We start from the raw sequence: 14,667 nt of genomic DNA on the forward strand, positions 1-14,667 counted from the left end.
TTGAACCAGACCTCCCTACACCCAAGGTCTAGGCTCCCGTCCTCTCCCGACCTCAGGTCAGTCACCTTTACCAAGTGTCTCTGACCTGCTAACTTTCCACTGACCTTAGGGAGCACCTAACAGGCCGGATGCTAGTGACCATTCCCGTTTCTCAAATGAGGAACTGAGCCGCCAGCTGCACCCAGCAGAAGAGCCGTGGACACGCCTGGGTGCTGAGGGCATCCGGCTGGCTGGCCAGCAGGATGGCAGCATCGAGGCCACATGGTGTGGCCTTCCAGCCGCCCACCCAGACAGACACGTCAGGGCGGCGGGGGGGAGGGGGGGGTGGGACACACCCTCAGACAGCGCTTCTGGGGTCCTGGCACAGGAGGAGCCGGAGCAAACCAGGAGAGAGTTGCGGGCCCAGCATCGGCCAAGCTGACCCAGCAGGAGACTCCGCCATCCTGGGTGCACGGTCGCCTGCCCCCGGGGCTGAAGACAGGGGCCAGAAGTACGTGGTCCCCCTGCCGATGCCTCCTCGCCCCTTGGTCCCCCTTCACTGTTGCCCTCGCTCGCTCCTGCGCTGTGGGCCTGGGGCCTCTTCTGGACTCTGGACATGTTGTGTCCCTCCTCAGAGCAGGCAATGCCGACCTCCCCGCGAGGGCCAGCAGGATGTGAGCCCCTCCCCCCGAGCACCCCCCCAACTTCTAATATACAACTCAGAGAACGCTGGGAACACACCTGTGCTTCTGGCAGCAGTCAGGGCTCAGGGCCCAAGGCGGGGCCAGGGGGCTCGGCCTGCAGGAAGGAGACAGAAGGACGGAACAGCTGGGCAGGTGGGGAAAGGGGGTCTCAGAGAGCCAAAGCCACGCCACTGGGCTGCCCGGAGCTGCACACATACTGGGTCCAGCCTGGGGTGGAGGAACTGGAGCACACACTGTAATCAATCAATCAATCAATCAATCAATCAATCACTCTCACTCTCTCCTTTCTCTCTCCTCTCTCCTTTCTTCCTCTCTCTTTCCTCTTCTTTCCTCTTTCTCTCTCCTCCCTCCACTCTTTCTCTTTCTCTCTCCTCTCTCTCTCTCCCCTCCCTCTCCTCCCTCCCTTTCCTCCCTCCCTCCCTCCTTCTCTCCCTCTCTCTCTTCCCCCCCCTCTCTCTCTTCTCTCTTCTCTCTCTCTCTCTCTCTCTTTGTTTTTGTGTTTGGGCCACACCTGGGAGTGCTCAAGGACTGACTACTCCTGGCACCACACTTCAGAAATCACTCCTGGCAGGACTCAGAATGCCGGAGATCCACTCAGGTGAGTAGTGTGCAAACGCCCTGCCCACTGGACTATTGCTCTGGCCCCCATGGCGCAGTTTCTAAGCCCAAACTGCTCCAGCTAGTCTCTGGCATTTCAGTCCCTGGGGCCTAAACAAAGCAGAACTGGGAGGGACAGGGCGGGAGGGTGGGGTGGAGAGACAGTACCAGAGGCAGGCACTTGCCTGGAACAAACTAGGGTTCAACTGCCAGCAGCTCAGATGGTCCCCCCAGCACCACTAGGAGCGATCCCTGAGCACAGAGCCGGGAGTAAGCCCTGAGCTCAGCAGGTGGGACCCAGAAACAAAAGCTGAACTCCATGCAGATCTGCCCCTGCACTGGCCAATTCAGGGGCTGGCCTTTGGTCCCAGGGGAGAATTTCACCCCAGCTGCGGCCAAACCTCCAGAGTTCCAGGGGCTCAAAGCAACTGAGCCCCTGCCTGGCCCACGGCCAAGAGCGGAAGGGATGGGACTGCCCCCAACCCCAACCCCAAAGGGGTGCCCAGGACGGGCAGAGGCGGGAAGGTGAGGCCAGTATCCGTTTAAAGCACGGGTTTCATCCAGGACATCAGAACACGGGGTTGTGCACACAAGGGCCTTTGAGATGGATCTCTGAATTTACCGACAGAATTGCAGAGAAGTCATTAGTCAGGTGTGATCAATGAACAAAATCCAGCCACGGGGGGTTTTGTGACTTCTCCAAGACTTTTCCAAGACTTTTCAGACTTGGGAGCAGAGGAGGAGGTTGGGGCTGGAGCCAGGGGTCCGCAGCATGTCTGACACTCGACTTCCATCCCTGGCACCAGAATAAATAAAAAAAAAAAATAATAATAATAATAAAGGAGGCGCCGGGTAGCCTGGGCGGCAGAGGCAAAGGCTCTGACCTTCCAGAGGGTCACCTCTGACCACGCCCCACCCCCAGAGGCTGACCACATCAAGCAAGCCTGTTGGAGTACACGGAGCTTAAGTTTATCGGAATCGCACTCATCACAGTGCTCCCGAGTCACTCCCATTACTTTGTCTGCTTGTAACCACTTCTATGCTCTCTTCCCCAACCAATTTGTAAGGTCTCATCCTTCTTAGACACTGAAGCTGTACTGTAAGTTAATATTGCCTTTCTCCTCTCCTTATGTCTTTTGAGCAGTTCGCCTTAATGCAATGTCCTTTTGTATGGATACAGGAAGACAATTAATTAATATTATGCTTTATAACTTAGGATTTAATTGGCTTTGAATATTATTCACTCCTGGGCATCTGTCTTCTCAGCTTAAGCCTCAGTTGCCCTCACTTCCTAGCACTCCAAGGGCAGGGTCCCGACGTGGGACTGGATGGAACCAGGGCAAGCCGGTAAGTTATGTGCTACCCTGGCATCGCGATGGGCCAGGCCAAGGTGCCACGATTCTTAACTATAAGTTAAGAGGTTGATCATAGGCAAATGATGTCATGATCCAAAAGTAACGACGAGACTAGGGCCCTGCTGCTAGGAACAGGAAAGATATCTGGCCTGAGCACTGCAGTCTGAGATGGAGATGGCCCTGGAGAGCAATTCTATAAGCCCAAAGTATTTCTTACTGTGTCCATCAAAATGATTAGTATTATGTATGCTTATATGTTGGTTGGACAAGGAGAGGAGAAACACGTCCTAGAAGCAGTTTCCTGTGTGTCCTGACTAGCTTGGATGAGACTGCTTTCTCCCCTTCAAACTGTCTTCAGTAAATGATTCCAGTATACTGAGACAGTTTCCCCTTTCTCTCAGAACCCTAGCTGGTCTTAGATATGCAGATCTCAGGTGGTAGCCAGGCTGGTCTTTGGGATGCAAATCACCTTGCAGCTTGTGAAAGTGCTTGTGAAAGGTTTCAGCTTGGCTTTGTATCTTCTTTCAGGAGGCCAGTGTTACTGGCCTGCGGATGTAAGGAAACAATGTGGATGTAAAGAAACAATGTATGGTTTGCCGCCTCAACGTTCTTTCTGTAACTCCTTTTGATGACATCACTGTAATGCGCCTTTTAGAGGGTCTATGATCTATATAAGGGGATCTTTGGGGCTCTCAGGGGGCGCACGTGCTTGAGGATTCCTGAGGCCTCCATGACATACATCTCTTCCATGTAATAAACGGCTGCTAAGACCAACCAGCTCGGCCTCGTTTCCTTCCTTCGCCTGACCATCGCCATTGACCTCCCTGGAGTGGGGAAACGGCCTGACCGCCGGCCTTTTTATTTTTGTGTGTTTACACACAAGCCAACTACTCAGATAATCCCGTCACTCACAAACGCAAAAAGGAACAAAGAAAGGAGGAAAAGGAACTTTTGGAGACCGTGAAAAATATCTTAAGGAAGCTTCGGGTGAACCTTCCTGGCACGCTGCCATGGCAACCAGCACCACAAGAGAAGGCTCCGCCGTCGTTGCCACCTCGGCATCCAACAACGGCCAGACTCGGAGATTAATGATTAAACATTTCCTGAGAAGTTCCAAGAGGCTCTGGCCAACCGCTGCCGAAGATTAATGACCAGGGAGGCATGTGTCACCCGCAGGCTGACAACAGCGGGTAAGGTCCCCTGCGAAGGGCCTGGCCCCATGATGGGTCATTAATACTCAGGAGTCCTGTAGCCACCCAGCAGCTGTGATGGGGACGTTATGGACAGTCCCATCTGGCTGGCAGGACACACAGCAGGGGCGTCCAGCGCCGACCACCCTTGCGGTGACTGACGTTGGTTTCTCTCAGCATATGGTACTCAGGGTTCAGGAGGGACTCAAGGAAGGCGAGGCCCCGAGTCCTCTCGGCAACTGGATGTTTTCACTCCCTCCTGCATCCCTCTCCACGTTCACCTCTCCTCTCGTTTCCCGACAGCAACAGAAGACTAGAGGCTGTAAATTATACCGTATAATTTATGCCATCACCCGTATAACAATGCCATCACCCAGGCTACCTCAATGGGTTCATTTATTTAGTTTGTTTCGGGGGCCACACCTGGTAGACGATCAGGGGTGACTCCCAGCTGTGCTCTCAGGCATTCATTACCCCTGGTAGGGCTCAGGCGACCATATGGGATGCCGGGTATTGAACCTGGGGGTCAGCTATGTGCAAGGCAAGTGTTCAACCCGCTGTACTATCCCTCCAGTCCTCACATTTTATTTTTTCTTTCTTTGTTTCTTTTTTTTTTTTTTTTTTTTGCTTTTTAGGTCACACCCAGTGATACACAGGGGTTACTCCTGGCTCATGCACTTAGGAACTACTCCTGGCAGTGCTCAGAGGACTATATGGGATGCTGGGAAGAGAACCTGGGTCAGCCGCATGCAAGGCAAACGCCCTTCCTGCTGTGCTATAGCTCCAGCCCCCAGCCCTCGAATTTTGAATGATTCATTCAAGTTTGCTCTTCATGCCCGTGTTCTCTCGTGAACATGTATCCCTTTCCTTCTTCCTCTGTCCTCACATTAAAGTAAGTTTTGTTCAATAAAAACTATTTTGCCTGGGGCTGGAGCAATAGTACAACAGGTAAGGTGTTTTCCTTGCACACAGGCAACCTGGGTTCGATCCCCGGCATCCCATATGGTTCCCCAAGCACAGCCAAGAGTAATTCCTGAGTGCAGAGCCAGAAGCAACCCCTGAGCATCGCTGGGTGTGACCCAAAATTCAAAATAAATAAATAAGATGTTTACTTGTATTTAAAAAAAAAAAAGAAACATCTATTTTTGCCTCACACACACAAAAAAGGGAGACACAGCTCAATGAACTGGGGACCTGCTTTGCATGCTGGAGGCCTGGTCCCCCCCAGCATGGCCAGAAGCAGCCCCCAGCACCGAACACTGCCAGGCTGGAGTGCATGCCTTGCATGCGGAAGCCTCAGATCTGATCCTGAGCACCGCGAGGTCCGCTGAGCACTGAAGGGGGAGCCCCCAGACACCACTTTGGGACTAGCCCCAGAGCAGCAGCAAGTGTGGCCCAAAGACCAAACAATGACAAAAAGCACCACCTAAAAGTAAAATAAAGAGGGGCTGGAGAGAGAGAGAGAGAGAGAGAGAGAGAGAGAGAGAGAGATGGATAAGGTGCTTGTTCCTTTGCACACAGCCCACCTGGCTCGATTTCATCACATACAGTGCCCCTGAACACCAGCAGGGGTCACTCTTGAGCACAGATCCAGGAATACCCCCTGAGCATCCAGAACGTGGCCCCCAAAGACAATCCTCCCCCCTAAAAAGTAGCAATAAGAGTAATCCGATGAGAAACCACAACTGATTTCCAACTGGGGGAAAAATACCTCAAAACTACACCCTCTGCCAATAGCAGGACTGTCTTCCAGCAGTACTGCCTTCAAACGCGACAGCCACAAGCCGGTTGTACGTGTTTTCAAACATCGCAACTACAACCACTCGAGACACACACTGTATGGACAAAGCCTCAACTTGTGGAGCAAAGCAAATAACCGCTTAGGTTAGGGATGCATAATTAAGGGTGATTTTCTCTTTCTGACTTCTCCAGTCTGACACTTCCATTACGTTGCTTTAACCCTAAAAAGGGGGAAGGTGGGGTAGGAATGTGATTCAGTGGGGGGAGCACATGCCTTTCGTGTGTAAAGCCCTGGGTTTGATCCCTGGCATTGCAGAGATAGAAAGAGAAAGCATACATCTTTGATTGACTTTAAAAAAAAATCAGCCCCTGAATTCTAGTCCTCTCTGAAACACTGTCATACTGAAGTGGTTAAATGTGGAAGTCCAAGATGATCAAACGCTCAGGGTGCAGAAACGTACTTATCTGAGCGATGGGTTCCACAGGTTTCCACAGGTGACCCTGGGTTTAAGGTCACAGCAGGAGGAAGGGTGCAGAGACGCATCTGGGTGGTTCCCTGTGGCAGCTGCTGGACCAGGCCACAGGAAGAGCAGCCGGACACAGCTCCCCACATCCCCACCACGCCTGATGCTCCATGTGCAGAAGCTGGGTGGTGTTGGAGCGGGCCCAGGGAGATGCCGCAGGAAGCACATGCAGGGGAGAAAGCGGAACCTTCAGACAAGTCATCAGGCCAAAGCCGCAGCCAGGAAAGTGATTTTTTTTAGGAAGGACTTTTAATGGCTGTGGATGATGACCAGTGACTTCTAAATTCAAGCAGGAAAGTTTGCCATGAACAGAAATGAGTTTGGGATAGAAGAAAGGAAATAAAGAAAGAAGAGAGAGAGAGAGAGAGAGAGAGAGAGAGAGAGAGAGAGAGAGAGAGAGAGAACCCAGTACACAGTCTCCAAGCACTATTGGGTGTGGCCCAAAATACTTTTTTGGAAAAAGGAAATGGATCTAAATTTTTGCTTTTGAAGGTTTTTTTTGAGTTTTTTTTTTTTTTAATTGCTAGGATTGTTCTGTTGCATGGGCCAGAAATCGAACGCAGGCCTCCCACATGACAGGCGAGAATTCTACCACTGAAACACCCATGCATCTGCTTGGGATGCTGCTCGTCCATCCTATGACGTATCCACCCAGCTGGCTGGAGTGATAGCACAGTGGTAGGGTATTTGCCTTGTGCGTGGCTGGCCCGACCGAGCCAGATTCAATTCCTCTGCCCCTCTCGGAGAGACTGGCAAGCTATCAAGAGTATCTCGCCTGCACGGCAAAGCCTGGCAAGCTACCCATGATGTTTGCGATATGCCAAACATAGTAACAACAAGTCTCACAAACGGAGACGTTACTGGGCCCGCTCGAGCAAATCGATGAACAACGGGAGGACAGTGCTACAGTGCTGAGGAAGGACATGTCTTCAGAAAAACTAATCTCTTCTTGCCACAGATCCAGCCAAGCATCAGAGACAGTGCTCAGAGACAGGGCTCTGACAGGAGCAGAGCCCTTCTGCTCCTTGGCAGTCTCACAAGTTTTGTATGCCCCAGACCCAGACGCACACCTGATACAGCAGAGACCCAGGAAATTTCACAGAGCGAATTAACTGCCTCTCCGGGGCTTCTTCCTTATCCGGTCACCTGCAGACAACCTAACCCAAGACACAAGCAGCAACCAGCGTGCGTGCCTGAGAAAGCCCCAACCCCAACTGTAAGAGCACTCCACCAGTAATGTGCCCTGCGTTCAGGAGGACTGCCCCAGATTTGGGGCTCACACCGAGCAGTGCTCAGGGCTTACTCCTGACTCTTGTGCTCAGGAACACTCCTGGTGGAGCTTGGGGGACCATACAGTATACCAGGGATGGAATCTGGGCGAGCTGCAAGCGAGGCAAACACCCTCCCTGCTGCCCCGCCTCTACAGCCCTGTTCTAGACCCTTCTCTCTACAGCTATCTTGGCTCTTTTCCTCACCTCTATGGAAAACCATGCCAGAGTCCCTGGCTTTGCCACCAGCACTGCTGGTCTATGGGGTTAGTGCTTCCCTCCATTCTGCAATACAGCGGGGGGGGTGCTGGGTGGGGGGACCCGATGGGGCTTACTTCCACATCAGCAGAACAAAGGCAGGGAGAGCAGTGGAGCAGGTTATCTTTAAATCCTCTTCCAAATCTAAAAACCTGCAAATCAGGGGCTGGAGTGATAGTACAGCAGGGAGGGGGTCTGGAATCTTGCACGCAGCAGATCGGGGGTTTGAGCCCCAGCATCCCATATGGTCCCCCGGAACCCCATCCAAGAGATAGCTGAGTGCAGAGCCAGGAATAAGCCCTGACCATGACCAGGTGTGGCCCAAGCCCTCCCCTCAATCTGCAAATAAGTCACCGACAACTATTTTTTTTCTCATTCAGCTTGAGCACCGACTTGAACGCTGGAACAAGCACAGTTTAGGGGGTCTCAGAGACAGTTCAGAGCTCTGAGCGCAAGCTTTCCCTGCAGGTGGCCCAAAGTCAGTCCTACCACGCGATGGTGGTTCCCTGAGTTCCACTGGGAATGAGCCAGGTGTGGTCCCTGAGCACAGCAGGGTGTGACCCCAAAAGGAAAAAAAAAAGCAGCACAGTTTGGGGGAAGCAGGTGTGCTAGAGCAAAGGCTTTGGATGAGGGAGCCTCAGTGACCCTGGCCCGGCGCGGAACACCACCAGGGCTAGCCCGTGAAGGACAACCGTGACCTGCAGCTGGAGGTCCATGGTAGAGTGTATGCTTCGCATGTGTGAGGCCCAAGGCTCACCCCGGGCGTGGCACACACCATACACATGCGCACACACACACACACACACATGCACGTGTGCATCCTAACCATGTTCGGACATGGCACATACCGAGCAGACTCTGAAAGCTGAGCATTTGCTCGTCCTAGTTCAGAGAACACGCAAAAACTCCTGGAGCTTTCCTTCGACTCCCTATCGCAACAGAATAGGCTCCTATTAAACGGGGACTCAGGAACCAGAGAGATGGAACAAAGGTGAAGGCATGTGACCCGCCCACAGTGAGCATCAGCCCCCAGCACCCAATCCCCAGCACCGCCAGCATCGCAGAAGGGATCCCTGAGTACAACAAGGTGCGACCCCCCCCGGCCCCCCAAAAAACAAAAAAAAAGTAAATAACGGCTTGGAAAGAGAGCACGGCGGGGAGGGCACTTGCCTTGCATGTGGCCGACCCAGATTCAATCCCCGGCATCCCACGTGGATCCCAGAACACTGCCAGGAGTGGTGCCTGGGGGCAGAGCCAGATGGAACCACTGAGCATGGCTGAGTACGGCCCGAAAACCAAAACATAATTAAAAAGTAAATAAATCTGAACCTAGCAGGACCCCTTCATGGTCCTTTATTTATGCTTATGGGTATAGGCTCTTAAGTTTTGTCTTGTTTAGGCTTCGAGGTCACACCAGGCAATGCTTGCTCCTGGCTCTGCATTCAGAAGTCACTTTTGGTGGGGTGGGGGACCATACGGGGTACCAGGCAGCGAACCCGAGTAAGTCATGTGCAAGCACCCACGTTACTGTGTCTTCGCCCCAACACTAAGCATTTCTAATCACACCAGAGCTTAAGTTTTATGATTATTTTGTTGTTGTTATTGGGTCACGTCCAGCGATGCTCAGGGGTTACTCCCAGCTCTGCTCTCAGGGATCACTCCTGGCGAGTTCAAGGGACCACAGTAGGTGCTGGAGATCAAACCCAGACCAACCGCCTGCCAGGTGAGCACCTGACGTGCTGTATTATTGTGGTAGCCATTTTAGCTTTTTAATTTTCGTTTGTTCTTTGGGCCACACCTGGCGGTGCTCAGGACACCATATGGAATGGGTATGGAAGAGGGCTTGAAATTTCAAGGAAACAGGGGTCTGGAGAGGTAGTACAGTGGGTAGGGAGCTTGCCTTGCACATGGCCAACCTGTGTTTCACCCTTGGCATTCTATAAAATCCCCAGAGCACTGCCAGTAATAATTCCTGAGTGCAGAGCCAGGAGTAAACCCGGAGCATCACCAAATGTGGCTCAAAAACAAACTCGAAAAAAAGTTTTTTTTTTAAGTAAACTGAGGAGAGATCTGATAATCTGGGAATCTTGCATGATACCACTGTATCAGCACCGCAGTTGAGAACTGGCAATCTGAAACATCAAAAGTGAACTCAGTTGGGACCAGAAAAGGTGACTAAGTGGAAAATAATTTTAAAATCACACCGCTTCGGGCTGGAGAGATAGGACAGGAGGGCCGCAGCTGACCCCTGATCAAATCCATTCCCAGTACCACACAACCCTCCATGTACTGCCAGGAATTACCCCTGAGCATCTCAAGGAATGGCCCCCGAAACTCACACACCCTAAGAAACCTCACACCACCGTAAAATTTCTAGTTCTCTTTGTCACCCTCTCATTTTAAACTGTATGTTTCTAAAGAGAACGGGACTCTGGGTTCACACGCACTGCAGCTGGAAAATCAATGAAAGAAGAACCCGAATTAGAGTGGTAGAGGCTGGTTCTGAAAGCTGGAGTTTGGGGCTGGAGTGATAGCACAGTGTTTGCCTTGCACATGGCCGACCTGGGTTTGATCCCCCACATCCCACATGGTCCCCCGAGCACCACCAGGAGTAATTCCTGAGTGCAGAGCCAGGAGTAACCCCTGAGCATCGCTGGGTGTGACCTAAAAAGAGCAAAAAAAAAAAAAAAAAAAAAAAAAGCTGGTAGGAGTTCTTGGTCCAGAAAGAGAGCACAGGAGGCAAGGCGCTTACCTTGCAAGCGAGTGACCTGTGTTTGATCCCCGGCATGGCAGATGGTCTGCTGAGCACCACCAGGAGTGATCCCTGAGCACAGAGCCAGGAGAAGCCCCCCACCAAGCATTTCTGGGTGGGATCCACACACCCCAATCCCAGGAAAAAGAAAGTCGACGCTGCTTGACTACCACTTTCTTTAGGTTGCCCAGAGTCAGTCTTTTCGGATCTCAAGAAAATAATAATAATAATCCATCGTGTCTAAAAGCATCACCTTCAGGGGGCTGGAGAGATAGCACAGCGGGTAGGGCGTTTGCCTTGCACACGACCAACCCGGGTTCAATTCCCAGCATCCCATATGGTGCCCCAAGCACCGCCAGGAGTAACTCCTGAGTGCAGAGCCAGGAGTAACCCCTGTGCATCGCCAGGTGTGACCCAAAAAGCAAAAATTAAAAATAAAAATAAAAAAATAAAAGCATCACCTTCAAATACTTGATCCAGTTCTGTACTTGTGTTTTGAACACCCAGTGCTGATTCCTGTGAGCGGCTGCCCACTGAAGGGAGTGGCCACTGAACTGCCCTCGAGGGAGTTCGTCAGCACACCCAGCCCCCATGACATCATAAGGTGTGACAGTGGCTCTGGCAGCTCAAGATGTGCCAGCAGAAAGGCATCTGAGATGGGGCCGAGAGATAGCCAGGGGCTGACACAGGTTCTCCGGGCACTGTACAGGGTCCACCTGGTCCCCAAGGGGCCCCACCAGCAGATGTGCCTGAGCACGGAGTCAGGAGAAATGAGCAACGCTGTGTGTGGCCCCCAAACCAAAAAACAAAGAGAAAAGAAAAACCTAAAAGGCATGTGAGACACTGCGGTCTCTTGGCTGAGAGGAAAGCAAAGCAGACCGGAGCCAGGTACCAGAGGGCGAAGGCAGCAGGAGGGAGTCTTCAAACCTCCTAAGTGACCGGCAAGTTAGTTGGCCTGGAGCTCTACAAGGGACAGGAAAAGCTGCCCGGATGCTTTCCAATAACGGGCTGATCTAGCAACAACCGTCCTTTAAAAATAAAATTGCTTTCTCATCACCTTCTGCCCTTATCTTGTAAAAGCCATCCACAATTTCAGTCGGAGCCTTATCCTCTGCTACCAAATATTTTGAAAGACAGATGACGGCAAAGACCTCCAGTGTCCACACAGCACTGTTTCAAAAAAAAATGCCCCAACCCACCCAAACTGCCAACTATGAGGATCTGAAAAAATGTGACCAATTCAGGCTTATTTAGGGGCAGAACCACTCCCCTTCTTTAAGTATCACTCAAAGGAAATCTAACAGGCCTTGTGGAAAGAGGGAAAATATGTCTAATTACAACATGTGCACAGGGTGGATGAAAAATCTGAACATTCTTGAACTCTGGCCACATTTCAAAAGTCTTGCCACCTGTAGCTTAATCTCCCCCACAAGAGGAAAGGTTAAAGATCAGTTGTACTTCAACTCAGCTTAAACAAAACAGATGCAAAAAGAAACTGACCACATGACTTACCCATGATGCTACAGGAGACGCCTGCTGAGTATTCTCAAGACCCTGGCCCCCACCAGGGTTCCAGGAGGAAGTGGTTTCCCTTCGCACACCAGAGGTGAAAAGAAGAGCCATTTCAAGACCACTGCCAGCAAGGAAAGCATCCATAATGGAGGTCAAGGTTTCAGGGGTCTTGCAGAAGAAAATAAGTCCCTGATCAAGATCTCGGGAACAGCTGGTCTGTGTAGCAAGGGAGCATGGGAAGGAGTTTGCAGAACTTCTGCACATGGCTGATTCATGTGCGAGTGAGAGCAGCAGATACAATAAAATCCAAACCAGAATTCAAACCAAGAACACATCGAAAGATGCATTTGAACAAGGAGTTGGTTAATCGCTGGAAGCCCCAACCTACAAGCTGCCAAGTTCCTAACCTCTCCGGCCATTCCTTCCTTCCTTAACTACTTGGTTTCTGCAGGGCTGGCTCCAAGAATCCAAATTCTTCCCTCTACCTGCACTTTTTTTTTTTTCCTCTTTGGTGATAGCAGGGATCGAACCTGGGGCCTCACACACTGCAAGGCAAGTGACTCAGCCTGGGCCCTCTAGCTGCACTGCTTTTCCAAACGGCCTCAAGACTTTGCTCAAATGACACTTGTCCCGCAGATGGTGCCTTTCCGGCTCACTCACCAGGTGCCGAGGACCTTCCAAAGTGCCCCCAGAAATTATTTCTATTTCATCTAGGATTCTGCTCTTATAAGTCCTCTCTCCGTCCAATACACTGCAGGGCAGAGGATTGGGGGTGGGGGGTTAGGTCTTTAGTGTTTGGTTTTTTGATCTACCGCCTAAACATTTCAGAACAGTCCCTGCCCTGGCACAGAGTGGGAGAGAATGAGGGAAAAGTAAAAGAAAAAGAAAAAGAAAGAAAGAAAGAAAAAAACCTCGGAAGGAATGAATGAACTCCTGGTGAAAATTCCAGGAGAAGCAAGGAGTGGTGGGATGGGTGACGGGGTGAAACAGAAGGCTGGAAGCTCCTCAGCCGAACTGGAATTCGTGGGGGGAGAGGGGATGTACAACTGACAGGGTGGGCGGGTGTGGGGGAGGCGGGGGGGGGGGTCACCCCCAGTTTCTTCGTGCAGGGCTGATGCGCGGCGGGAGGCGGCGGCGCACCGGGCCCGCCAGCGCCACCAAACTGCGAGAAGTGGCGCTAAGACTCATGGAAAAATCGGCACGGGCAGGGCAGGGCAGGGCAGACCCGCGCGGGGACCGGCCCCGGGGACACCCGCACACGGGGCCAGTTCTGGGGATCCTGGAAGGCGGGGTGGGGGGAGAGGTGGGGGAGATTCTGGTCCGACTGGAGCTGGGGCCGGTTCCGGGCAGACCCACGCGAGGGTCCGATCCCGGGCACACCCGAACAGGGGGACGACTCTAGGGGTCCTGGGTGCCGGCCGGTCCAGGGCAGACCCGCAGGGCCAGCACTCGCGGGAGTGGGGGTCGGTCCCGGGCGCCGGTTCTGGGGGTACTGAGCGCTGGGGGTAGGAGCGGGGGCGGTCCCGGTCAGACTGGAGCTGGGGCCGGTTCCGGGCAGACCCACGCGGGGTTCCGATCCCGGGCACACGCGCACAGGGGGACCGGTTCTGGGGGAAGGAGTGGGGGCGGTCCCGGTCAGACCAGAGCTGGGGCCGGTTCCGGGCAGACCCACACCGGGGGCCGGTTCTGGGAAACCAGTTCTGGGCCAGCCCCTCGCGGGGGGCCGGACCACTGCCCACCCACCCTCGACACCCCTCCACGCTGTCCACTCCCCCGGCTCGCACCTCTCCGGTGATGTCCCGGCTCGGCCCCCTCCACCTGGCCGCCAGCGAGCCGGGCCCACCGTTCCGGCACCTGATGGTCCGCGCCCGGCGGCCCCCCTACCCGGCCGGCTGGGAGACCCCCCAGCACACACTCGGCCCTGGGAGCCCCCTCTCTCCCGCTCCCCGGCCGCAGCCCGGCAGGAAGCGCCCACGGGCCTCCCCACGCCCGCCCGAGCAGGGGTTCCCGGCGCGGCCGCTCCACCCCCGCCGGACGCCCCCTCACCTCGGGACGCACGTAGGACACGAAGGACGGCTTGGGCGCCCTCGTGCCGCCGCCGCCGCCGCCCACCCCCTTGCTTAGCATCCCGCCGCCCGGGCCAGCAGCGTCGCACCACGGCGCAGGCGGCCGCTCGGGCTCGGGCTCCGGCAGCGGCGCCAGCCACCAGCACCAGCGGCCGGGGCTCCGCCCATCCCCGCGGCCGCCGCGCCGCCTGCATCCGGCTCCGCCGCTGACAACGCTCGCCCCGCCCCGGCGCCCGGGCCCCGCCCACCCGCCCCGCGCGCCCGGCCCGCCGGCCGACCGCGGGGGCCTAGGGCACGCCCCCTCCGCCGCAGTGGGTGGGGCCGAAGGGCGGAGACTCACCTTCCGGGACCGGGCTCCACCCCACTCCTGCGGCGGAGCCCGCCTCTGGCCGTTCTCTGATAGGAGCAGGAGGCGCCGCCAAAACCCCGCCTCTTCTTGGAAAGACGTTCCCGCTAGCCAATCAAGACAGCGTTCTCTCCGGACCCCCCGGTAATTGGATCGCAGGGTTGTTAGCTGTCGTCCAATGGTGCTGCGAGCGCCGCGGAGTTGGGAGCCGAGGTTGGGGGGTCCTGGCGTTCTCTGGGCGCTTTGGAATGAAACCAATTTTTTCAAAAAAGATGGATCTGATCGATGTCCTATTAAGACGTATCTTTTGAGTTACAGTAAGATATATATATTCGATCTATCTGCATCAATTCTAAATCCACATCACGTGTTTGAA

At 53.9% G+C, this 14,667-nt stretch overlaps 1 protein-coding gene across 1 annotated transcript in view; it reads right to left on the reverse strand.

Annotated features, from left to right (window-relative positions):
* Positions 1-14,158, reverse strand: part of MTMR12 (myotubularin related protein 12) — a 69,575-nt gene extending 55,417 nt beyond the window's left edge. The window contains exon 1 of the mRNA XM_056112086.1: positions 13,926-14,158. Coding sequence (XP_055968061.1) covers positions 13,926-14,006 — 81 coding nt within the window. The 5' untranslated portion in view covers positions 14,007-14,158. The remainder of the gene's footprint in view (positions 1-13,925) is intronic.
* Positions 14,159-14,667: the final 509 nt, after the last annotated feature.

This window comes from Sorex fumeus, unplaced genomic scaffold (assembly GCF_029834395.1).
Source record: "Sorex fumeus unplaced genomic scaffold, SorFum_2.1 ptg000015l, whole genome shotgun sequence".
NCBI lineage: Eukaryota > Metazoa > Chordata > Mammalia > Eulipotyphla > Soricidae > Sorex > Sorex fumeus.